Genomic DNA, 24,593 nt, shown 5'->3' on the forward strand with positions numbered 1-24,593 from the left:
TTGGTTCGGTACCTTTACAGATCACCTGTGTGGGCCCAAACTACAGATTTTATTTATTACTCTATTTATATATAACATCCCAAAGTGTGTACAGCTGCATGTAAGGCGTTCTCAATCAGCACAGCTCACTGGCACCAACATCCAACAATGTGAAACGCTGTAGACTCACTCAGGAAAGAAAAGGTCACAACCTGCATGAGGAAACAAGGTTTATCTGCAACATACAATGACCACAGTTTATTTTATAGAGCATCGGTTTTAATATTCATAAACAAAAACAAGTAATGAACAGGTCCCCGGATGCACTACCAAAAAGCTTTTCAGTATGAAATTGAACATTGGGAATGGTTTCTTATAAATGAAAGCCAAAGTGAGGCAGATTAATAAAGAGAATAGACAGTTCCTGTTAACTTTTGTAACAAATCCCTTTCAACGCCAGAGAGAAAAGGTTCATTATTGTAGCTGGAGTGGGAGCTCTGCTACAACACCTCAAGATGCTCAAGTGCTTATCAGAGATGAAACTCCTCGATTTCGGTAAAGGGGAAAGGGGTTGTTAACAAATGAAATTCCAGACCAGCGGTATGATGGCTGTCATCATACTATAAATTATAGGTATACATTATTTTTCCAAGGTGCAGTAAGCTTCATCACTTTGAGAGAATACATAAAATGTCTGCATTACGTATTCTGAGAAATAGTCCATTGAAACCATTAAAATTGTCCTTACTGCAGCATACTTCAAGCCATGGGACATAACACTTATTCAGAGGGTCAATACATTTGCTGGGATTAAAGCATTTAGGTGAATATAAAAAATAAAGAACATCATCGATTATGTATTTTGCCTCAAAAGAGAAATCTTTCATGGACCACGATTTCACAGTCTGGTAGACGTGGCTGTAAAATGCAATGCCACACATATGGTATGCATAGTTACACTCTGCACGCAAAGGGAGATGGAGGCAATAGATACTCCTGAAAGCAACTAAGAGATGCATGGTCACTGGTGGCACGGGAAGAACTATGAAAAATGCTGATCCTCAATGCAAGTCTTCAAACGGCAAGGGAATTCTGTAGCAGTCTCTGAAATGGTGGGATAAAAACGACACCACCTTCATGTGCAAAGACTGCAACATTAGGCCAAGTCAATGTGGTGGTTATTTCTTTACACATTAAGGTACGAGGTCTTTTGGGATCTTCACGACTCGTCCATAGCAGTGGACTTTCGCTTGCGTCCTTTCGCTTCCTCCTGGGGTTGAGTTTTAAAACACTCCTCAGAATGGATATAATGTAGTGCCATTTCACTATAGGCCTCCAAGATCCTCTGCCGCTCCTCGGCTGTGAAATCTACGGAGTATGGGTGCACCTGGACTATGTGGCGCTTGATAGTGCTGACTTTCAGAGTGGCTAATGTCCCACCACATACCATGCAGATGAGGCCCTGCCGTCGGCAGTCATAGTCCATCATGAATTCTGTGCGCCAACGCACCTGGTAATTACGCTTTGCACTATTGCATGGGGGTGGCAAGGAAACTGTAGATTTAGGCGTCTTGGGGAAGGTGGGTAGAACAATTGTGGGATGGGGGCTGCTGGCTGCAACACTTGAGCCATTGGTTTCGGAGGTGGTGGAGTCTTCTGTGTTAAAGAAAAATATAACAAGTACAATTAGGATTTTTAGCAATTACAAAAAAATGTCATGCTGTAAAACCAATAAAAGAGTTTTTAGGTTACTATCCCTTCTTAGTCTGGGAGTGCAAATCTGACACAAATCTCCTTTGGCAGTAGTAACTGCACCCAGACATTTGAGATGACTTGGAGGGCTTTCCAGGATTTTAATTCTGCTGTGAGAATGTAGTGGCAACTTTCTTTTTCTTTAACATTATTTAATTTTTTGAGTTATAAACATACAAAGTCAAAGAGTAGTGACCAATAGAAAACAGTGAAGTTATCTTAACAAAACTTAACTTATGCCCAACAGGGTGAATATGTAATAGAAGAGTGGTCATGGATTGCTATGTGGGAAGGCATAGTGCCGCATGTGGTAAACAACTTCAGTGGAGGGAGTTCTACTACATGGTAAGTGTACGAACTGACATAAAAAACGAACCGACAAACGCCAGACAGACATTGACAAGGGGACAAAGGATGGGAGCGAGGGGGATGTTGCTATCATTGCATGAGGTTCTGTTCTGTGAAGTCTGTGTAGATTACAGTGTCACTTGGTGGGCCAAAATGTATTGCTTCCAGGGAGTCCAGGTCTTTAAAAAGGTGTTACCGTAGTGTCCAGCTTGCTAGTTCTTCCATGGTGCGTATGTGTTCTACCTTGGCGTACCATTCCGATATAGATGGCGGTGTGTTTTGTTTTCAATGTATTGGTATGAGCAACTTGGTGGCAGTAAGAAGATGAACCAATAGGTTGTGTTTAGACAGATGATTGTTGTGGCAACTTTCTTTAACTACTTCAATGCAGGGCGAATACAAATAATAAAGACACCATGCTTACCCACTCCGGACAGTTTGCATCTGCTTCTTTGGCTGAGCGGACTGTCAGTAACCCAGGACCTAATCAGTGGCTGCAGCGGAACAGCGCAGTAATTGGCTGAGCGGGCAGTCGCTGAAATAAGACACTGAGAAGCAGACGGGAGCGTGCTGGAGGAACAGGAGTGGTTAAGCATGGTGTCTTTATTATTTTTACTTGCCTGGCTTAGGAGTAGTTAAAGAAAGTTGCCTCTACCTTCCTGCAGCAAAATTAAAATCACAGATATTTCCAGGGCTTGTAGGTTGTCCCTGGAGGCAAGTGTAATCTTAGTGGGAGACACAGAGATGCAAAGCAGATTTAGACCGGCATCACAGCATCCTGTCCCGGTGTCCTTCTACGTTCAGGAAGCACAGACAGATATATAAAAGGCAACATGTGTCTCCTTGACCTAACAGCTATCTAACCGTCAGAAGTTTGGAACATGAATTACATCGGACAGATAAAGCGGCATGTAACAGCATAAAAATGAGTACATGATGTTTTATCCGCTGGTCAGATAAAAATGTAAACTCAAAATTCTGCTCAACTACCGCTGCCAAAGAGCCAGACATTGTGGGAGCTCAGGTGATTGTGGAACAAGACTGCCAGATGCTACAGATGAGGCAGGCACAATTCTGAGAGTAAAGCAGCGGGTAGTCTACTTCTACTCTATTTTATCTGTGCAATTTAGTTAGAACATGGAGTTTTGCTTTTACATGTCGATAATGATTTGTGTGCTTTCACTACACAGAATGGAACTACTATGGATCAACTATAACACACCATCAGCTTACCATTTATTTCTATGCAGATTTCATCTTCGCCATGTTGCTGTCCTGCTGATTTTTTGCCTGTGGCCATCTTTTGCTCCCACTCTTCCATGACCACAGCCTTCTCCTGATCGCTCAGGTACGTTGTATCGGGGTGCTTTTGCTGGATGTGCATCTTCACTGTACTGATTTTCGGATTTATCAATGTCGCCCCACATACCATGCAGATTAATCCGTCCTTTGCTGGAGTGTAGTCCATTAAGAACTCTAGCTTCCAGCGGTCATGCTGGTACTTACGAGGGTCCTTTACTTTATCTTGAAGTCTTCCAAATGCAAATTCCCAAGAGGCACCTTTATTTTCTGGTAATACACCAGCCCAGTTAGTCTCTTCCTCTTCAGGTTCTACAGGGTCGCAATCTGGTGCTTTTACAATATTCAGCCCCAGGTCTAAAATAGATATAAGAAAAATAGTGATCAAAGAGAGAGAAAAAGAAATAAAGACGAAACAGCCAACATACTAACACTGTATTTGGGTGCAGAGTAAACAGGGACCCCTAGCCACCAATAAGCAATGTAAAAGGGTCTCTGCATAAAGACATCCCCTTTTCAGATTGAATATATTGATTTAACTGCAGTCCAAATAATGCATGAATGTCACAGATAATCTGGCTCCTACGAGGGTCCAGTGCTGGGGTCCCCTCAGTGATGTGTCCTAGTAAGGCATACAAACTTAGGAGGTAACCATTTTAAACAAAGTTTTCCAGAACTTACGATTAGCTTATTCTTAGATAGGGCTATCAGTTTAGGACTGGTGGGGGTTTCGACCTCCAAGATTCTCTGATCAGCTTATGAAAGGGGCTGTGGTCCTCATGAAAGTTATGCGGCGCCTTATCAGGCACAGCTCCATATATTGGCCCTGTATTGGACGCATTTTTTTTTTTATTACAAAATCAGACTAGTAGACTAGTATCAGTTTGTTAATGTAAAAGGCATACTGCAGGCAAACCACAGTATATTAATGAACAAATTATTTTAATAATTGTACTGATCTAAAGATACAGCTTGTATTACAGTCCATGTTGAACATTTTTTAACAGAATACTGCCACTGCCACACTCCTCGGGTGGCAACTTATCCTTCTAAAATTAAACAATAGCATAGTTAAAATCCAACATCCTGACCCTTCTCTCCCCAAACGCCTGCCAGTAGTGTTGAACAGAGAGGCCACACTGTGCAGGTTCAGCAACGTTCGCTAAACGTGAACACTCAGAATTTGACTCCTTGCGGCTGCAGAGGATGCAGCCCTATGGAGTCCTGGAAAACATGGATGCATGCACAGAGCTGTAGAAGCGTTGCCAAACCCAAACAGTTGGAGCTCTTCACTCAACACTCCTTGTCACTATGAAAAAAAGTTAAAAAGCAGCCGTACACAGATGGTTGGCCATAAAGGAAAGACTCTTCTCTTCTCAAATCCATTCTTGGCTTTGGCTTCAAATATCTGTCAAATAATCTGTCTCTGGGGGCGTGTCCTGGCTGCTAGAGAGAGCAGACGTGAAGTCCTGGAGCTCTCTCTCCTAACCCCCTAAAACCCCGATAACCTGCACTTCACCGGGTCCCAAACCTAACCCCAACACCCCAGCTACCTCCAGAGAAGAACCGGACAAGCCCACAGCACCGGCGGGTGAATACTGAACCTACTGCCGTTCTCCCCGCACGCCCGTCGCTGCCGCCGCAACGGACGCGGCCCCACTGCTGCAAGCCGCCGCCACAAACACCGGAACAGCGCTTCCCCGCACCCCGTCACCCAGCTGGAGAGGCGGACGAGACGGAGAGGTAACGGGGAGCACCAGACAGGGGGGACAGCGGCAGCTGCGGCAATAAAAACCTGAACGTTGCCACTCACCACACCGACGGGCGCCATCTTGCCGGCTCAGAGAGCGCCAGTGAGAAGAGGCCTCCCTGGCTCACACGACTGCCCGGAGCCAAACGAGAGGCCACTGACAGTTATTTATCGGGTCTGTGAATACCCCGGGGACCCCGATCACCCCTCTCATCACCCGTTTCTCCTGAAATCTTCACCGCTGTCCCTCAGAGGTTTCCCGCGCTTTTCTTCCTGAGACTCTCTCCCTCCCCCCTCCCCCCAGGAGGATCTATTGCCTAATTAGATCACCCCTGTGACATTGTGCCATAAACCCTCCACCTGCGCCCTCATCTAAGAGACTATCCACTACTCAATACTGTATGAAGCGGATTGAGAATTTAAGGAAAGGAGTGCAACCCTAATTACAATAAAATCACCTAACAGAAAGAACAGTGCACTGTGCCTATAAAGACAGAAACGCAAGGGACCCTTCAACTGTAGTGCTCTGCTGCCACCTAGTGGCAAAATCCCCAATTACCTTCTAACTTCTACAATATCCTACAAATATCTCTTCCCTCTCCTGAATTTTCAACTGTACACACAGGAACCTCTGAGAAACAGCAGCCAGGCGGATCACAACTCAACACCATTATTTTGTACTTTTTGTGACAGCTCCTCTACTACACCTCGTTCTCAGATGTAAAAGTACACCTTCACAGGCCACCCCACCTACGCCAGCAATACTTGGCAACCGATCATATCCTCACAAGACATGATAAGGAATACAAAAGGCAAAGGTAAAGGAACTCCAGCGGTAGACACGAGACACCAGCAGTCCGACATACATTCCTATCTGAAAAGAAACATGTCCACCTCTCCCTCTTCTAAAGCTAAAACCAAACACACCGCTCAGCAGAATTGGGAACAAGCTGAAGAATCAGACGCGGAGAGCATGCCTGACGGCTGTTCTTCCATCCCAGACTCGGACAACGCACCTGTCTCTAGATCCTTCCTTACAAAAGTGGTGTCTCACATTGTCGCACAAGCCAACTCCTCTGTTTTAAAAGAACTGTCAGAGATTAAATCTGAAATAACCCACTTAGGCCACAGAGTTGAATCTATGGAAAATTCACAATCCGCTATAATTGCTCACAGCAAGGCGATGACGTCAGAGATACTCCAACACAAACGCCATCTAAACGACCTTCACCTGGCAATTGAGGACCAAGAGAACAGGAGCAGGCGGAAAAACATACGGATAAGAGGCCTCCCAGAAGACATCTCACACGATGACCTCCCAGGAGCGGCATTACGTATCTTTGGCACCCTGGTAGGAGAGGATACCGCAGCAAACATCACCATCGAAAGGATCCACAGAGCTTTAAGACCGAAGCCCAAACCCACCGATCCACCACGTGATGTAGTGTGTGGTCTCCTCAAATACCCAGACACAGCCGCTATCCTCAAAAAAGCCAGAGAACTCGATGAACTACAATTCAACTCCACAAGGATTATCATACTTTCTGACATATCGCCTTCAACACTGACCAAACGCAGAATTTTGAAACCATTCACCACCCACCTGAGAGCTCACCGGGCTGTCTTCCGCTGGCTGTTTCCTTTTGGCTTGGCCATAACCAAAGAAGGCAGACATGCCATAGTGAGGTCACCAGACGATATTCCACGCGTATGGGAAGCTCTCGACATACCACCACTAGAAGTTCCTTCTTGGCTCCCATTCCCAGAAGACGCCGATCTCCCTGACCTCCCTGCCAAACAGCCGTGGACACAGGCAGGCAAGGCAAAGTCCGCCAAGACCAAGAAGACCCCGAAGAAACCGGAAATCACCTGACTTCCCACCTGCTACAACTGCTGATACCCCACGATATCGCTGGGGCTATCCTGCCATTAAGTTTACAAATGTTTAGCAGTCTATAGCTTTCTTTGGTCATGCAGACATAGACACACGATACCCTGTTCTCTAGTTGTTTATTTCAGAAAGTAGATTCCTATAGATATAGACCCTTTCCATTGTTATTACCTTATCCACCTCGGTTGTCTCTATGAGCATATGCTCTCTTTCTAGTAGCTTACATTGTTATAACATATACAGATGTTGGTGGGGGGGCCGCGGCTATCCAAATAGCCGAAACAGATGACAACACCACACATGCCCCCAGCCAGGGTAGCTCGAAACCCTTGGCCACGAGTTATTGTCCTATTGATTAGGACACTGTTTCAAGTTGCACTAGTTTATATATCTTGTCTTCAATGTCTGTCACTGTCTTGTCCACCCTCCCTCCCGTTCCCTCCCTCCTGTTGTCTCTTCCCATCCCCTCCTGCTGCTACTTATACACGGCCCTGGTGGTCCCAGTCTGAGATGCAATGGTGCACTACACTTAACCCCCCATGATGGCCTCGCTAATATTCTCATCTTTCAATGTAAAAGGGTGCAATACCCCCCAAAAACGCAGCCAAATTATCTCACTGATGAGAAAAGTTAACTCTGACATTATTTTCTTACAGGAAACCCATTTCCGCCTACATCACATACCCAACCTCTCCAACTCCTATTACAACACCTGGTTCCACTGCCCGAACCCATCCTCCGCCTCCAGAGGAGTCAGCATTGGTTTCTCCCGGAATGTGACATTTGAACACATCTGCACACAAAAAGACCCCGAAGGCAGGTACATTTTCGTTAAAGGTACGATTCACAACACACCCATCACGTTAGTAAACCTTTATGCACCCAATACCAAACAAGTCCCTTGGTTGATCCAAGTCCTAGAAAAGGTAGAAATCTTTAGAGATGGCCTCCTCCTTATTGGGGGAGACCTGAATATGGCACTAGAACCAGAACTAGATACATCCAACCGCTCCTCCACCCAAAGCTTTAAAGCTTTGCGGAAAATTAAAAAAACCCTACTAGAAATGCACCTGCTAGATTCATGGCGCACACTACATCCAGAAGACAGAGACTACACATTTTACTCCCCAGTCCACAAAACCTATCACCGCTTAGATCACTTCTTCCTACCCGCTTCTTATTTACCATCCATGCAAGCGGCAACCATAGAGCAAATTACGATCTCTGATCATGCACCTATCACATTACATCTTAATCTCACTTCTCTTCCGGTCCGAGAGTGGTCTTGGAGACTTAATGAGACATTAATAGACAACGATATACACGCAACCAAGTTGATAACCTCATTACAGCACTATTTCTCTGTTAATGACAACGGAGAGGTCTCTGATACTACCTTATGGGAAGCACACAAAAGCTACATAAGAGGTGAACTTATCTCCTTGGGCACTCGTGTTAAAAAAGAAAGGAAACAACGCCTGCACTCCCTTCTTGAACAGATTTCTGCATTAGAACTGTTACATAAGAGGACACAGGCAGACTCATATCTCCAGGACCTCACCTCCGTTCGGAAGGAACTAAGAGACCTTCTTATCATCAACACTGCTAAAGCATACCAAAAAAGTAAATTTAAGTACTTTACACTCAGCAACAAAGCTAACAAGATGATGACCACTTTAATTAGGAAAACCAGAACGAAAACACACATCTCTAAAATAACCTCAGAGGCAGGAAAGGCTGTATCAGATACAGACGAAATAGCCAAACTATTCAGCGAATATTACCAAAAACTCTACAACCTTTCTGAAAATACAGACACACTTACTAAAACCAACAGAGATCTGGCTACTCAGACGTTTCTGGACACACTTAACCTGCCGTCCCTATCCAAATCTAAAGCTAACACTCTTTTAGCACCAATAACAGACTCTGAAATACAAAAAGTGATTGGCTCCTTTCCTAACGATAAATGCCCCGGACCAGATGGTCTACCAGCCTTTTATTATAAAAAATTTTTAAATACACTAACTCCATACCTAGTTAGATGGTGCAAGGCCATGATGCAAGGTACACCCCCTCCTCCTCAATCACTACAAGCCACCATCACGGTCATACATAAGGAAGGTAAACCACAGGACTCTTGTGGCAGTTACCGACCTATATCTCTACTCAATGTAGATGTCAAAATGTGGGCTAAGTTACTGGCAAATCGTATAGCACCTTTGCTGCCTGAACTAGTGAATGAGGAACAGGTGGGATTTGTACGAAACAGGGAAGGTAAACACAACACACACAGACTCATCAGTATAATTCATCATACTCAAACCCATGGAATTCCACTCATCCTGTTAGGCACTGACGCAGAAAAGGCGTTCGATAGGGTAGACTGGAATTTCATGGGTAAAACCCTAGAAAAATTTGGCTTCCCCCCTTCATTTATCTCTGCTATTCTTACTCTATACTCCTCACCGTCGGCACGAGTACTAGTCAACGGACGCCTATCACCTCCGTTTGCTATTAACAATGGCACGAGGCAGGGGTGCCCGTTGTCCCCCACTCTCTTTGTTTTAGTGATGGAAACCCTACTCCAATCTATAAGAGACCACCCCCTAATCCCGGGACTGACACTAGGAAAAGATACACACTACGCTGCAGCTTTCGCGGACGATCTTCTGATATTTGTGACAGATCCCAAAATCTCCTTCCCACCCCTTCTTAAAATCTTCAAAGACTTTGGATTTGTCTCCAATTTCAAAATTAACCACGATAAATCTGAAGCCCTAAACATTTCAGCAGATGAAGTCACGCTTGCACACCTACGTAGAATCACCCCGTTTAAATGGCCAGCGAAACACATTAAGTTTCTAGGGGTACACATTCCCAAAGACCTAAATACTTTGTACTCTTGCAACTTCCCTCCATTAGCACAAAAGCTTAAAAACCAACTTGATTCTCTTGCTATCCCCTTTTTGTCATGGATAGGCAGGAAAAACCTGTTAAAATCCTACATATTACCGAAATTACTCTATACTATGCAAATGCTTCCTATCGCACTCCCTATCACCTCCCTACAAAATTTTAAGAAACTATTTAACAAATTCCTTTGGAACCAACAAACCCCCAGGATAGCCTTCTCCACTCTCAATAGGAGAAAATGTGACGGAGGCCTAGGACTCCCAAACCCAATAAAATATTATGAGGCCTCACACTTATGCAGAGCAATCGCATTCCTCCATAAAAACACCATGCCCCTCCACATACGTGCTGAAATGGCCACGATACCCCTTCCCTCCCGGTACCTGTTCTGGGCGCCCTCTGACGCTCCCATACCCCGCACACTGAACCCAATCACTAAAGCCACTTTAAGTCTCTGGCATAAACTTAATAAAAAATACAAGCTCTCCCCACAACCCTCTCCCATGATGCCCCTCAGGTTTTTAAAGCAATATTTAAAACGCGGTCCACTCGCCGACTCTTTCTGGCACACGATCCCTATGGAGAAGACCCTTGCAGATATTCCGACTTCCATAGATAACTGCACCACAATGTCTCTATTGGGCCCCCGTACCTCACCCCTAAACTTTCTACATACCCACGATTTTAACTCTTCCTTACAAGCTCTTCTTTCCTTAGACACCAGAAGAAACATCCCGACTAGCTTTGAAGCGTTATTAAAGCTCAAACAACCTATAACTAAATGCCTCTCCAAACTACACTCTTACCTTCTATCCCTAGATGCCCCTACTAAACCCAACTATCTCGCTGCCTGGGAAGAAGAACTAAACATTTCTCTCACGCCGAAAGATATCAAACTCATACTGTCACACTCCCACGGGTTTTCTAACTCCATCACTACACAGGAAAATTCCTACAAAATACTAACCAGATGGTACCGAACGCCACATCAACTTCATAAATGGGGACTTATACCTGCAGATTCTTGTTGGAGATGTGGTAACCTGGGAGGCACATTAACCCATATTTTCTGGACATGTCCCCTCCTCACCCCCTTCTGGACGCAGGTGATTGCAGCCATTAGGGAGATGTGTGGCGAATCTATTGTCATAACTTCGCAACTAGTACTCCTGTGGCTGCCCCCCCCTGACGCCCAATTATCCAAACAGAGTCTGTTGGTCCATCTCCTCACTGCTGCAAAGCTACTTATTCCAACTTATTGGAAACAATCTACACCACCCCCCATATCAACATGGTACGCTAAGATAGACAGTATGCGCACTATGGAGGAGCTAGCGAGTTGGACCACGCGCGCCCACACCACGTTCTTAAAGACATGGGCTCCCTGGACACAATACGTCGAGACCCACCAACTCACTCTGTAGAATGGATTGCCCCCAGAGACCGCTACACACTCCACCACTACTCATCTTCCACGTAAAATACTAGCAGCGACCCCCTCCCAATCACCCCCCCCCCACTCCCACCCTCTTGTTGATATCCATATATGTCTATCGTCTCTCCCTGCTTTCCAGTTACATCGTTTTCCCTTAAAAGGCCTTACACATGCTTCTGACACCACTAAAAGGGACAGGACAACCCACTCCCACACATTACCTACATTGCTGCTTCCCTCCCTAAGTGGGACTTACACCCCGAATCTTGGTTGGAGGACCTCCTCCGATGATCCCCCCCACCCTGGGTCCTACCCATGATCTCCACCGGAACTTTATACACAGATGGATTGCCTACCTGCCCCAGACAGGCCGTTTGCCCTCCTTGTTTTCTGTTCCTGTTTCGTTAGGAGGAAAATATTACCGGTTTATGATCAAAATCAGTCTGTTTCTATGTATTTATGAAATGAGAAAATATCTTAAATAAAGAATGTTTAAAAAAAAAATAATCTGTCTCTGTAAAGGCACCATTAATCAGTCACTTAAATCTGCACTGGAAGAGTGCCCATTCTCCCCTCTGCATATAACTATGCATTAAGAGCTTCCCATGCAGTCTCCTGCCTGTAGCCCAGTGTAATTTATCTGAACAGTGCTGGGGACAGGTGCTGTGGAGACAAAGTGGAAAGCGCCACCTTCTAATTCATAGTTATGTGCGGTGTGGAGAACGGATGCTGAGAAAGCTATCCCAGTGCGGAATTCATTTTCCCTAAATGTGCCCCATGACAGTAGAAATACACTTAACGTGTAGGTATTCCACCAAACTATACAATAACCAGAATACCCGTGCCACATCTTACCTCCTATAGCCAAACCATCCTTGTTTGGATTAGCTACAATCTTCTTTATTTTAATTAACTTATTCTCCCAGTCAAGTAACACTGCTGCCTTCTCCTTAGCAGAGAAGTTTGCTGTATGTGGATGCTTCTGTGTGATGTGTCTCTTGATGCTGCTCTCTTTGAGTACAGTTAGAGTAGAGCTACAATACATGCAGACCACACTCCCACGCACTCCATTAAAGTCCATCAAGTATTCTGAGCGCCAACGGGTTTGGTACATATTGTTCTGGATAGCACTTGCATTATTACCACGTGACACGCTAACCTCCCACACATTGTGGTCAACCCCAGCAGGGTTCTGTGAGGGATCAGTGCTTGCAGAGGGAGGATTCAGATTTTGGTTATCTGCTGGGGAGACCTTAGGAGCAATAACTCGCCAGGTTTTCGAGATATCAGAAGTAGAAGTAGAAGTGGAAGGTTTGGGTTTTGCCGACTGGAGGATTGTATGTTCTGGGATAACAGAAACCCGTGTTATAATAATAGGTGTTGGAGTTTCCACTGAAAGAGAAATGTAGAAGAGTATCTTGTCAGGTTACTAACTTACATTTAGATTCAATAACTTTATATACACTCACTGACTTTATATGTACTCCATCTGAGCTGTCTGGAACCTGTTTGCTGTATACCCTTACGTAAACACTGCTGCCAAGACAGCAGGAAATTATTCTGAACAACCATCCTGCTAAGGCTAGATACACATTGGACGTATTTTCAGCGGATTTCATTGTCATCCCACTGCCACTGTGTAAGTCCCAGCCCCATTAACCCCCTGCTGCCGAGATGATGCATTACCCGTTCCACGCTTCGGCAGTATCTGAGGCTCCTGGAGGTCCCGTCCAGCCAAGCAGCAGTGACTGCAGCAGGGCCGTTCACTGAATGGCTGCACGGGGCCTCCGGGAGCCTCAGATGCAGTCGGAGCGTGGAACAGGTAATGTATCATCCCAGCGGCAGTGTTATGGGGCCAGGACTTACATAGCGCTGCGAGTATGTAATCACATTGGCAGTGACAGGAGAGGTATCCGCAGTGGATTTCGCTACGAACTTGTAGCGTGAAATCCGCTGCAGATACGTCCAGTGTAAATCTAGCCATCACACCTACAGGATCTGCAGCAGATCTGCAGCAGATTTGATGCTGTGTTCAGTTATTTAAATGAAAAATCAGCTGCAGATCCTGTAGGTGTGAACGCACCATTAAGCTGGGTTCACACACTGTATACTTCAGGCAGTATTTGGTCCTCAAGTCAGGTCCTCATAGCAACCAAAACCAGGAGTGGATTGAAAACACAGAAAGGCTCTGTTCACACAATGTTGAAATTGAGTGGATGGCCGTCATATAACGGTAAATAACTGCCATTATTTCAATATAACAGCCGTTGTTTTAAAATAACAGCAAAAATTTGCCATTAAATGACGGCCATCCACTCAATTACAACATTATGTGAACATAGCCTTTCTGTGTTTTCAATCCACTCCTGGTTTTGGTTGCTATACAGCCTCACAAATACAGCCTCAAATATACATAGTGTGAACCCAGCTTAATAGTGACTTTTTATTTCAGTACACACCTGTAATCATTTATACATTTGCCTGACAGAGTTTTGCAGCAATCCAATATTTCTGGGGGCATTATTTTTGTCAATGAGTCTAAATTTGTACAACTTATGTATCTAAGCTGTATTACAGACATTATCACTTTTTGTTAGCACACAATACAAAAGTAGCTCATTTTTATCTTTGTACGTACTTTTTAACACAGGGAGTCCGATTCCCAGTACGGCCGGGGCCTGCTGCACCTGTATTACTCGCTTCTCTGGCTCACTGGGCTGTGTCTTTCCACCTTCTACCATTTTTTTATAAATCTGCTGCTTTTCAACTTGAGAGTGATTTGCAGTCTGTGTGTCTTGTTGCTCACTGTTGGTCACTTCAGCAGACTCAAGGTCCTCTAGCTTTACAATTACTTCTTCTGCATCCTGTACTTCCTTTGATAACCCTTGGCCCTCTTGCCCCTTTTCATTTTGGTCTTTTGGTTTCTCCTGTTCCAATCTCTTGGCCTCCTTAACCCTCTCATCTCCTAAAAGCTGAGCTTCCCAAGTTTTTAACTTTTCCTCCTCACTAATGTCTTCCTCTTTCACCTGGGTCTCCTTAGGATTCTTTTCATCTGAAAGCTGGGCCTTCTTTGCTTCTTCCTTAGCTTTCCTTTTTTCTTCATCTAGCAGCTCAGCCTTTCCCTTCTCTTCCTCCAGCTGCGGTGCCTCTATATCTTTTCTGTTTGCTTCCTCAACAACCTGGGGCTTCCTAGCTTTTATCAGAACGGCCTCTCTGGCTTTCTCTTCCGACAACATTTGTCTGAGCTTTTGTTCCTCCTCCAGCAGCTGTCTCTCTCTAATTTTCCTCTTCTCTTCCTCTGTGAACTGGCTTTCCTTATCACCAGGTTTCTCTTCATCTTCACTTTTCTGATGTTCCTCTACAATCCGCAGTTCTCTGGCTTTACGTCCTGACTCCAGCAGATGTCTCTTTCTTGCTTTCCATTCGTCCTCAGCCAGTAGTTGTACCTCTTTGGCATCCCATTCCTCTTTATCAAGTAGCTGAACATCTCCAGATGCTGGTTCCTCATCCTCTACTATTTCCAGATCTGTAGGCTCCAGCATCCTATTTTCAGATCTTGGTTTTGTACTTGATTGTGTAATTTGTTCATTTATCTTAGCCGACTTCCCATCTGCTTCATCGCCATCATCATCATCTTCCACATCTGGCGTAAGGTCTTCTTCCAGCTCCACCTCTGGAGTTGTGTCGTCATCTTCCATCTCCACATCTGGAGTCATGTCATCTTCTACCTCAACATCTGGAGTCAGGTCCCCTTCCAACTCCACTTCTGGAGTCCCCTTACGATTTATCCAAGCATCAATAATCACACTTTTCTGGCTGGGGGTGAACTGCAGTGAAGTGGGATGATTATCCAGAATGTGATATTTGATGTCGGTAAGACAGAGACTTGGTAAGGCAGTTGTACACATCATACAATGAAGCATGTTTCCTAGGTAATCATAATCCATTAGAAACTCTATTCTAAACCACTGCTGAAGAGACTCATTCATGTACTGCTCCAAGTGAGTTTTGTCAGGTGGAGAAGGCAGAGGATGTTCTGAACCCAGCATAGGCCGCCATGCTCCTTTAGTCACTGGCGGCAGACGTCGTCTTTTCTTTTTGGGACCAGTTTTGCCTTTCACACTCTCTGGAAAAAGAAAAGGAGACACTAAACATAAGATACTGATACTAAATAAGAAATAGAAATTGGTAGGGCCCCATTCACATCACAATTTGTGTCTTGCTGGAATACTGTCAATAATAGTATTCTGACGTATACTGGGACATACCCACAAGGCTTTAAAAGACAGAACATAGTCTTCTACTGACACTAGTCGACTATGTTTGGTATAGAAAAGCCTATGAGTACACTGAAGTGTATGTGAGATTACCTGTTTGCTAGGATGCAGATAGGGGAACCCAGAAATATTATGTAAATGGGGCGCAAAGTAGAGAAAAGAGAGAAAGACAGAAGAGGTGAGAGACATTTGCTTCTTATTAAAGACAAAACTTTCACAAGCAACATATTAGTGAGTCTTTGAATCCCAAACTACCCCCTTCCTCTGTCTACTACCTTTTCTTTTATTTTGTCCTACAGACAGGGGTTGGAGACTGAGCCGACAGGAAGACGGCTGTCAGGACTGAAACTGAATGGAATCGAGCAGCTTGCAGTGTTTTGTAATGCATGCAAGCTGCAGGAAAAAAAAAAGGGAAAAAAAATATTATGACAACTAATTGCAAAAATGTTTTATATCACATTATACATTCCAGATCCTTAAAAAAAGTTATGTAGAAAGAGAGAATAGCCTTTAAAGGGAACCTGTTACCAAGACAATGCTATCTAAGCTATCAGCATCACGTTATAGAGCGGATTGATATATATCTTTATGAGAAAAGATGCAGTATAACTTCTAGCATGTTGTTTGAAATCCCTCCTCATTCTGTGTTAAAGGGGTACTTCAGCAAAAATCTTCTATTTAAAAATCTCCAGCCTTCCATACTTTTCAGCTTCTGTGTGTCCTGCAGGAAGTGGTGTATTCTCTCCAGTCTGACACAGTGATCTCTGCTGACACCTCTGTCCGTGACAGGAACTTTCCAGCAGTTTCCATCTCAAACAGGGGTGGCAGCAGAAAGCACAGTGTCAGAATGAAAATAAAACACCACTTCCTGCAGCACATGCAGCAGCTGATAATTATGGGAAGGCTTAAAGGGGTTATCCAGTGCTACAAAAACATGGCCACTTTCTTTCAGAGACAGCCTAACTCTTGTCTCAATTCAGGTGTGGTTTGTAATTAAGCTTCATTCACTTCAATGGAACTGAGCAGCAAAACCCTGGCCAAGCTGGAGACAAGTGTGGTGCTGTCTCTGGAAGAAAGTGGCCATGTTTTTGTAGCGCTGGATAACCCCTTTAAGATTTTTAAATTTAAATTACAGTTTAAGTTACAAATCTACACAACTTTCTGAAACCAGTTGATTTGAAACAAAAAGACTGTCGCCGGAGTACCCCTTTAAGGAGTCCAGTGAACAAAGTTATTTAATGGACTAGGCTCTTTAGCATGGAAACAGAGATTCTAATCAATAAATTAAAGTTATACTGAATTTTTTTTCTATAAAGATATATATCAATCTGCTCAGCTCCTTCTGCTCTAAAACACAATGCCAATAGCTAAGGTAGCATGTTCATGGTGACTGGTTTCCTTTAAAGGCTATTACAGCCCCAGAAATTGTAGGTGCTATAAAAAGTCACTCGTCTTTCCCAATCCCATTACTCTGCCATGACACTTCCTGCAAGTTTGACAGGTCACAGAAAGCAGCAGGGACTGGGAGCGAACAGCAGCTGCTGAGAATCAGGGCAGGTGAGTATTGTTGCTTTTTCTTTTTTTTTAACCCAACTCACCATTAAAAAATATATATATATTTCTGGGGCTGGAATACCAACTTACACCATGCTATTTCCACATCAAATTTACTTCTGAGTTAAATGAATAAGACTTTTCTTCCCTGCTAAATGGCCATACACCTTCAGTAGCTATCAGCTGAATATTAGTTTTGCTCATTTTGTTCATGTGTTTCCAGTGTGAGGAAGAGGTAAAGCCACTGCCAGATACTTTTGGTGGACTAGTAAAAACAAAAGGACCAGGTGTTGAAATTCAACATACCCGACCCTCCTATTCCTTGATATAACCTGAGAAGCTTCTATGCACATTAAATGGTCTGTTGTTCCCACCAAACTTTTCTTATGCAATACAATAAAACCTCTGAGAAAACCACCCAAAATTGCACTGAAAAAGTCCTCCCAAAGATGATGTAAAAGGTATGTATATATACTTGGATATTTTATACATATATATATTATAGTGTATGATGGAACTAAATAATCTGTTACAGGTACTCTGGTCTAAGCACTCAAATAGGTAGTTATTTGGAGATTCAGAGTTTCGCCGTACATAGTTTCAATTCCTGGTAAATTTTTCCAGCTGTTAAATAATTCAAGGGGTTGTGCTTTTCATCACTTCTAGGTCCCGTATTTACATACAAAAAATGCCTTTTCAGTCAATCGCTGGCCACAGCCATAAGCCGCCTTAGTCAGTGATTGGCTATGAGTGAGTTTAACCAGTGTCTCCATGGGACCAGGAAGTGCGAGGGATTGGGCAGGGGAGTATTGTTTCCTTAAGGCAAGCTAAGCAACATTTTTCTATCACCGGACAACCCCTTTAATTATAACAATAATTTTACTTTGGAGGTTACTATCAAAAACCAGACAAACATTCATGACTGGCAGACTAGCAGAATTACCTGCCATGTGCTCCTCACTCCCAGCAAGTGTCTGAGCATCAACGCATAAGTGCGCATCCCAGCTACCAATGATGACCTCCTTCTCACAAGGAGTCCAGTTGAGGGAATAGGGGTGCTTCTGGCGAATGTGTCGCTTGATGGTGCTGAGTTTTAAAGTGGCCAGAGAACTGCCGCAAACCATACAGATCATACTATGGGAACGGGCATTAAAGTCCATCAGATACTCTAGTCTCCAGTGATTATGGTAGTAACGCCTGTGGTCTTTTCCAGGGATTCGGCTATTTCCTGGCCGGGAAGCCCTTTCTTCACAGGTCTCTTGCCCTGCTACTCCTCCGGTGTTGTTTCGCCCCTCACTACTACTATCTGGGGAGCTCCAATCAAAAGAGGAAGAGCCTGGGAAAAGCCCACCAGGAAATGAATCGGACGGATCTGGATACATGGCATCTATTGAGCTTGCATAACTTGTATCTAAAAGTAATAAAATAAAAAATAAAAAAAATAAAAATATAAGAAAAATATAAAAAGCATGTGGTTAAATTGGCAGACCACAATAGACAAAAGTATCTTTAGAAAGACAAAATAAAAAAAAAAATGTTTTTTTATTAATTTTTTTTAATTTAAAGGGGTTGTCCTTGTGAAGAAAATTGTTCAATCCAGCCCTAAAAGAACATTTTTTGTATGTAGACTTAATTTTAACAAATTCCCCTATCATGAGATATTCCAGGGATAGTATAGCCCCACCTGCTGTTTTCCTTATGGCTTTACTGGGTCCACCTCAGTGACTGGTCCAAGGTGGACACACATGCTTATTTGTGCTTCTCTGTTTTCTCTCCATGATATGCGGATAGATAATGGTGCGGTGAGACAGATGCCTCTGAAGCTGCTTGCATCCTATGCATCCTCAGAGGTAGCTGGATCACTGCAAGCCCTTTCACATACCAGGTGAAGAAGACAGATCAAGACAAGACAAGCATGCTGGAGGTCCTGTATGTGGGATACCCTGTGGTTAGAAAAGGGACGGCCAATAAACTGGTCTCCCCAATCATCATCTTGCCACTATATATGCAGCTCATGTGCTGCACAGTTATATGGCAACAGGTGCAAGCCAAAAGGCAAGAGCTACACAGAAAAGATTTGCAATGTAGTTGTAGTCCATAGGAGCAAGTCACTAACCCTTGGCCTGTACATGAATCAATTACACACATATAGCCCACAAGACAACAGATCTGCATTCAACCTGCCAAGTCACATGGCTGCTACTGTGTGCGGCTAAAGCTAGGTCTCAATGAATCGTACCCTGACACAAGCGCAACATCAAGTAAAAATGGTGAAGGTTACTTGTGACGTTCTGCCCCCAGGGAAATAGACTGATATTAAGAAACCAAATAGTTGTACTGTATATGCTTTGTTCATTCCTATTAGCCAGGAAGCAATTTGTTTTTGTAGTGGGAGCTCACAGTGGATTAAGTGTTAGACCCCCATCTGGAAAATCTGTTCTGATTTCCAGACCCATAAGATTACATTAGATCAGGATTTTTTTTATTTTTTTTTAAGATCCTGTCCTATTTTTTTCCAGATTGTCAGCATGGACGCCACTCATTAAAGTCTATGGAAGCGCTCACTGTGGAGCTCCAGCCTAAATAACCACAGGAATAATAAGGTTACATGTAGCAGCTATGGCTGGGTTGAAGTACAATCTGCAATGGTGTGCAGTTTTATCATGAAACAGAGTAAGTACGCCACCTAAAGGCAGCACTGTACAAAGCATCAATTCACGCATGATAGATAATTTATCTAATGTAACTGTAGGTGTCCCGGCTCTGCCCCCAGTGTCAGATGTCAGGTGAAAGGAGGACTGGGCACACTGGACTTCCCATGGGAGAGAAGACATTGCCAAAGGAATCCTGCAGCAGCTTTTTCCCATTGAAAACACAATGCACGCTCCACCAACCCGGCATGCTAAGCAGGGTTGGGACTGGCCTACAGCTACTATACCTAAGGGGTATGGTCACCATACTGTTTGATTCTAGACATACTCAAAGCAGTGGGGGGTCCTACACCTACGAACTTCCCTCTTTTTCCTAGTTTGTTACTTTAGAATCAATGTTCATAAAAGACAATCACAGCACTAGAATTAGAGTACCTGTCATTAAAAAATCTTTAGCTATGTCAGACAATAGAAGACAGGAGGAGATGACCTCACTGCAGGGCCTGAGACTGAGGGCCAAAATCCCAGCACTCCTCTTTGATGGGCTGGTTCTCACACCTGCAGCTCCTTTAGTGTTTACCAAGCACACCTGACAAACTCCTGACAATGTACACCGCATTTTCTGGAAAGGCTGTTGTCAACTCTCTTCAGTTGGTCTTGCTGTCCTAACTACCAGATATATTTACAATAAAAAAGGGGATCCTGCTGCATCTTCTGACAGCAGCTCGCATGGTCATTCCTCAGCATTGAAAAACGCCCACCATTCCCACAATTATGGAATGGATAGGACAATCTAGGGAAATAGGTAGGATGGAGGAGATTATGGCGGAGGTTCACGACTGCTCTGACAAGTTTGATCACTTGTGGTGTCCCTGGCACGCGTATATGGACTACAAGGAGTTCCTATCTTTTAGTCATCAGCCACAGGCCTATAAGGGTCACATGGTCCTGGACTGGTATGTGATTGGCCTTGGTCTCCGATCCCCCTCCGCCCCCCCCTCGTTGGTTTGCAGAACTTTTAGATTCCTTTTCCTTCCTCCTCTCTCCCGCTTTCTTTTCTGTCTATGTGCAAATGGTATTGCATTGTTTTGCTAATGTTTTTGCAGATTTCGCACTGATGTTTATACTGACTGTTTACCTTTATTATACCTAAAATACCCAGCATCATGCGACTTGCAGGTCGTTTTTCCATTACATGCTATGAGTACACATAAAATCACTATACATAAGAGACAAAGGGTGGTGCAGGAACAGAATAAAAAACAAATGGAATTAGGGCCCCTGTGGCTGAAAAATTATATTAGAAAAATCTACATCTAGCTGTCCCTCAGCTGTCTTAGTCATAGCTGTTCCTGTTATTTTTACTAGAATTGTATGACTAAAAAGCCAAGTGGGTGTTACTAGTTAGGGGTAGTGTCCCTACGACACTGTCAGTTTTGATCGGATAGGGAAACAAAAAAATAACACCCAGTTGTCTATTTAGTCATACATTGCTAGTAAGAATAAGAGCGAGGTACAACACAGACGAGCCATAAAAACAGTTTTCGTAATCGTTATTTCATTGGGAATACGTATGCAGAATGCCCATTTATGAGGCTTAGTTAACCCCCACCCCCTTTGTAGACTGGTTAACAGAACTGTCCCTGCCAAATCTAGACTGTTGTCTAGTATAGATGCTGAGACCCTGGACAATGGGTTCCAACAGGCCTGAATAATTCAGCCACATGGTACAGAAAAAACCTAGAGCAGGCTATGGAGGTTGCATTATAAATCCTTAAAGGAATAGTTCACAAAAGAAAAGTTCTTTCAAATCGACTGGTACCAGCAAGTGCCAGAGATTTGTCATTTACTTTTATTAAAAAATCTCAAGGCTTTCAGTACCTGCAGCAAGTTGTTGTATTCTTTCTAGTCTGACACAGTGCTCTCTGCTTCCACCTCTGTCTATGTAAGGAACTTACTACAGCAGTAACAAATCCTCATAAAAATTCTCTCCTGCTCTCCAGACCGGGAAGTATACCACTTCCTGCAGGACATACAGCAGCAGATAAGTACAGGAAGACTTGAGATTTTTTTTTAGGGGAAGTAAATTTTAAATCTCTGTCACCAGTTGATTTGCAAGAACTTATTGGGGTAAACTACCCCTTTAATACGGCTAGGGTAGAAGCCCTACCTCCTTGGTCTGGAACATTTCCAGCCAGTTACACTGGATAGTATTCCCCTATTTAGCAGCAAACTCTTAAAGGGGAGGGGTCTGTGAATGCTCAGGGGTGGGGCTTAAATGTTCAAGCATTAAATGCCAACAATTCATGATATAGAGCAGTATTATGCATCCTGTGGCAGAACTATCACTCCCAGCATGCTCTGACAGCAACAGTTGTGGTTTTGCAAAGCAAGCTGGGTGTGGTTTCTGCATATGCTCATCTGTCAGGGCATGCTGGGTGTAGTAATTCTGGATAAACCTGACTGTAAGAGCATACTTTGAGTAGTAGTTTCTGGACAAGCTCAGCTATCAGAACATGCTGCGAGCAGTAGTTTTTGGATAAGCTCAGCTGTCAGGGCATGCTGGGAGTAGTCATTTCTGGATAAGCTCGGCTGTCAGGGCATGCTGGGAGTAGTAGTTTCTGGATAAGCTCGGCTGTCAGGGCATGCTGGGAGTAGTCATTTCTGGATAAGCTCGGCTGTCAAGGCATGCTAGGAGCAGTAGTTTCTGAACAAGCTCAGCTGTCAGGGCATGCTGGGAGTAGTAGTTTCTGGATAAGCTCGGCTGTCAGGGCATGCTGGGAGTAGTAGTTTCTGGATAAGCTCAGCTGTCAGGGCATGCTGGGAGTAGTAGTTTCTGGATAAGCTCAGCTGTCAGGGCATGCTGGGATTAGTAGTTTCTGGATAAGCTCGGCTGTCAGGGCATGCTGGGAGTAGTAGTTTCTGGATAAGCTTAGCTGTCAGGGCATGCTGGGATTAGTAGTTTCTGGATAAGCTCAGCTGTCAGGGCATGCTGGGATTAGTAGTTTCTGGATAAGCTCGGCTGTCAGGGCATGCTGGGAGTAGTAGTTTCTGGATAAGCTTAGCTGTCAGGGCATGCTGGGATTAGTAGTTTCTGGATAAGCTTGGCTGTCAGGGCATGCTGGGAGTAGTAGTTTCTGAATAAGCTCGGATGTCAGGGCATGCTGGGGGTAGTAGTTTCTGGATAAGCTCGGCTGTCAGGGCATGCTGGGAGTAGTAGTTTCTGGATAAGCTCAGCTGTCAGGGCATGCTGGGAGTAGTAGTTTCTGGATAAGCTCAGCTGTCAGGGCATGCTGGGAGTAGTAGTTTTTGGATAAGCCTGGCTGTCAGGGCATGCTGGGAGTAGTAGTTTCTGGATAAGCTCAGCTGTCAGGGCATGCTGGGAGTAGTAGTTTTTGGATAAGCCTGGCTGTCAGGGCATGCTGGGATAGTTTCTGGATAAGCTAGTGCAGGGGGGTCCTGGATGCAGCCAGAAGCCACTAGGCATGTGTTCTGCATATATCTCAATAATGGCTCAGACACCACTATGCTGTGTATATAAAAGCATATTACGTTGCCATAACAAGGTCGTGTTCACCCACTGCGCAGCAGCTGCTCGGGGACTACAAGCTCCAGCGCGCCCTCTGTGGAGCCCATGGCCCCTGCAGCCCCCGGCCCCGCCATTCTGCGCGTCCTGGTCACGAGAGATGACCCAGCATGCCATACTAGGCACGGCCACTAGATGTCGCCACCCTCCCTGCCTTGCAGTTAGCGCCTCGTACCGCCATGTGTCAGCCCTCGCTAACAGGCTCCGCCACTCACCCCCTGCGGCCTCCTCCTTTATTTCCATCACCGCGCTATCCAGCGCTAGGTCGCCGCTCTTGCACGGTGACCCCCCGGCAGGGCCCGTCTTGGGCCCTATGGCCACTTCCGGCTCCTCTTCACTCATCGTGTCGCGTTGCATATCCTCTCCGCCTCTCGTCCTCCTCTCCGCCTGTTGTGCCGCTCCTCGCTCTTCAGCCCCGAGCGCACACGGTAGGGACACGGAGGGCCCGAGGTACACGCCGCACAGCACCGCACAGGAGGGCGGGGCTATCGCCTGACGCCACGGAAGGGGCAAGGCCAGCGCGCGCCGCACAGGACTGAGGGGAGGGTACATGGCGTCATTGGAGAAGCGCGAGTGGACAGCGCCGCACAGGACTGAGGAGGCGGGGCCAGTGACGTCACATGACCGGCTGGAAGCGCAGCACTGGACTGGGGCGGGCGGGTTGCGTCAAAGGGGGCGTGGTTCCTCCCCCCTCCTGGTGCCGCACGGGACGAGGGGTGGGGAAACGGGACACCCTGGGGGCCCAAGGTCTCCGGCGGCGCTGAGTACGGGGCATAGGCCTCTGCGTGTCCGAGTACTGCGCCCCCACATGTGTAATAAGCTGATGGCTCTGCAGCGTCCTAGTAAGCGGCGCTGCACAGTGTTATGTAACGTCCTGCACAGCGGGAACCTAAACAGCTCTGCAAGTCACCTGCAATAGACATGAGCTGCAACACTATGCTGTATCATCTGACAGCTGCGGTGCTGCATCACTGCCACTGTGCTATATATCCTGACAGCTGCATCACTGCCACTGAGCTATATGTCCTGACAGCTGCATCACTGCCACTGTGCTATATATCCTGACAGCTGCATCACTGCCACTGTGCTATATATCCTGACAGCTGCTGTGCTGCATCACTGCCACTGTGCTATATATCCTGACAGCTGCTGTGC

General features: G+C 45.0%; 1 protein-coding gene across 2 annotated transcripts; it reads right to left on the reverse strand.

Annotated features, from left to right (window-relative positions):
- Positions 1-218: 218 nt before the first annotated feature.
- Positions 219-24,024, reverse strand: ZFTA (zinc finger translocation associated). Of its 2 annotated transcripts, XM_069965593.1 has the most exons (6): positions 23,654-24,024; positions 18,145-18,612; positions 14,009-15,496; positions 12,226-12,762; positions 3,313-3,735; positions 219-1,635 (listed from the first exon to the last, which is right to left on the reverse strand). In XM_069965593.1, exons 1-6 carry the CDS (start codon positions 23,988-23,990, stop codon positions 1,199-1,201), a joined length of 3,690 nt encoding a protein of 1,229 aa, XP_069821694.1. In that variant the 5' UTR covers positions 23,991-24,024; the 3' UTR covers positions 219-1,198. The 2 variants fall into 2 exon arrangements, with proteins under 2 accessions (XP_069821694.1, XP_069821695.1); XM_069965594.1 differs by lacking the exon at positions 18,145-18,612 and having other exon boundaries at positions 23,654-24,023.
- Between the last annotated feature and the right edge of the window lie 569 nt (positions 24,025-24,593).

This window comes from Dendropsophus ebraccatus, chromosome 4 (genome assembly GCF_027789765.1).
Source record: "Dendropsophus ebraccatus isolate aDenEbr1 chromosome 4, aDenEbr1.pat, whole genome shotgun sequence".
Lineage (NCBI taxonomy): Eukaryota > Metazoa > Chordata > Amphibia > Anura > Hylidae > Dendropsophus > Dendropsophus ebraccatus.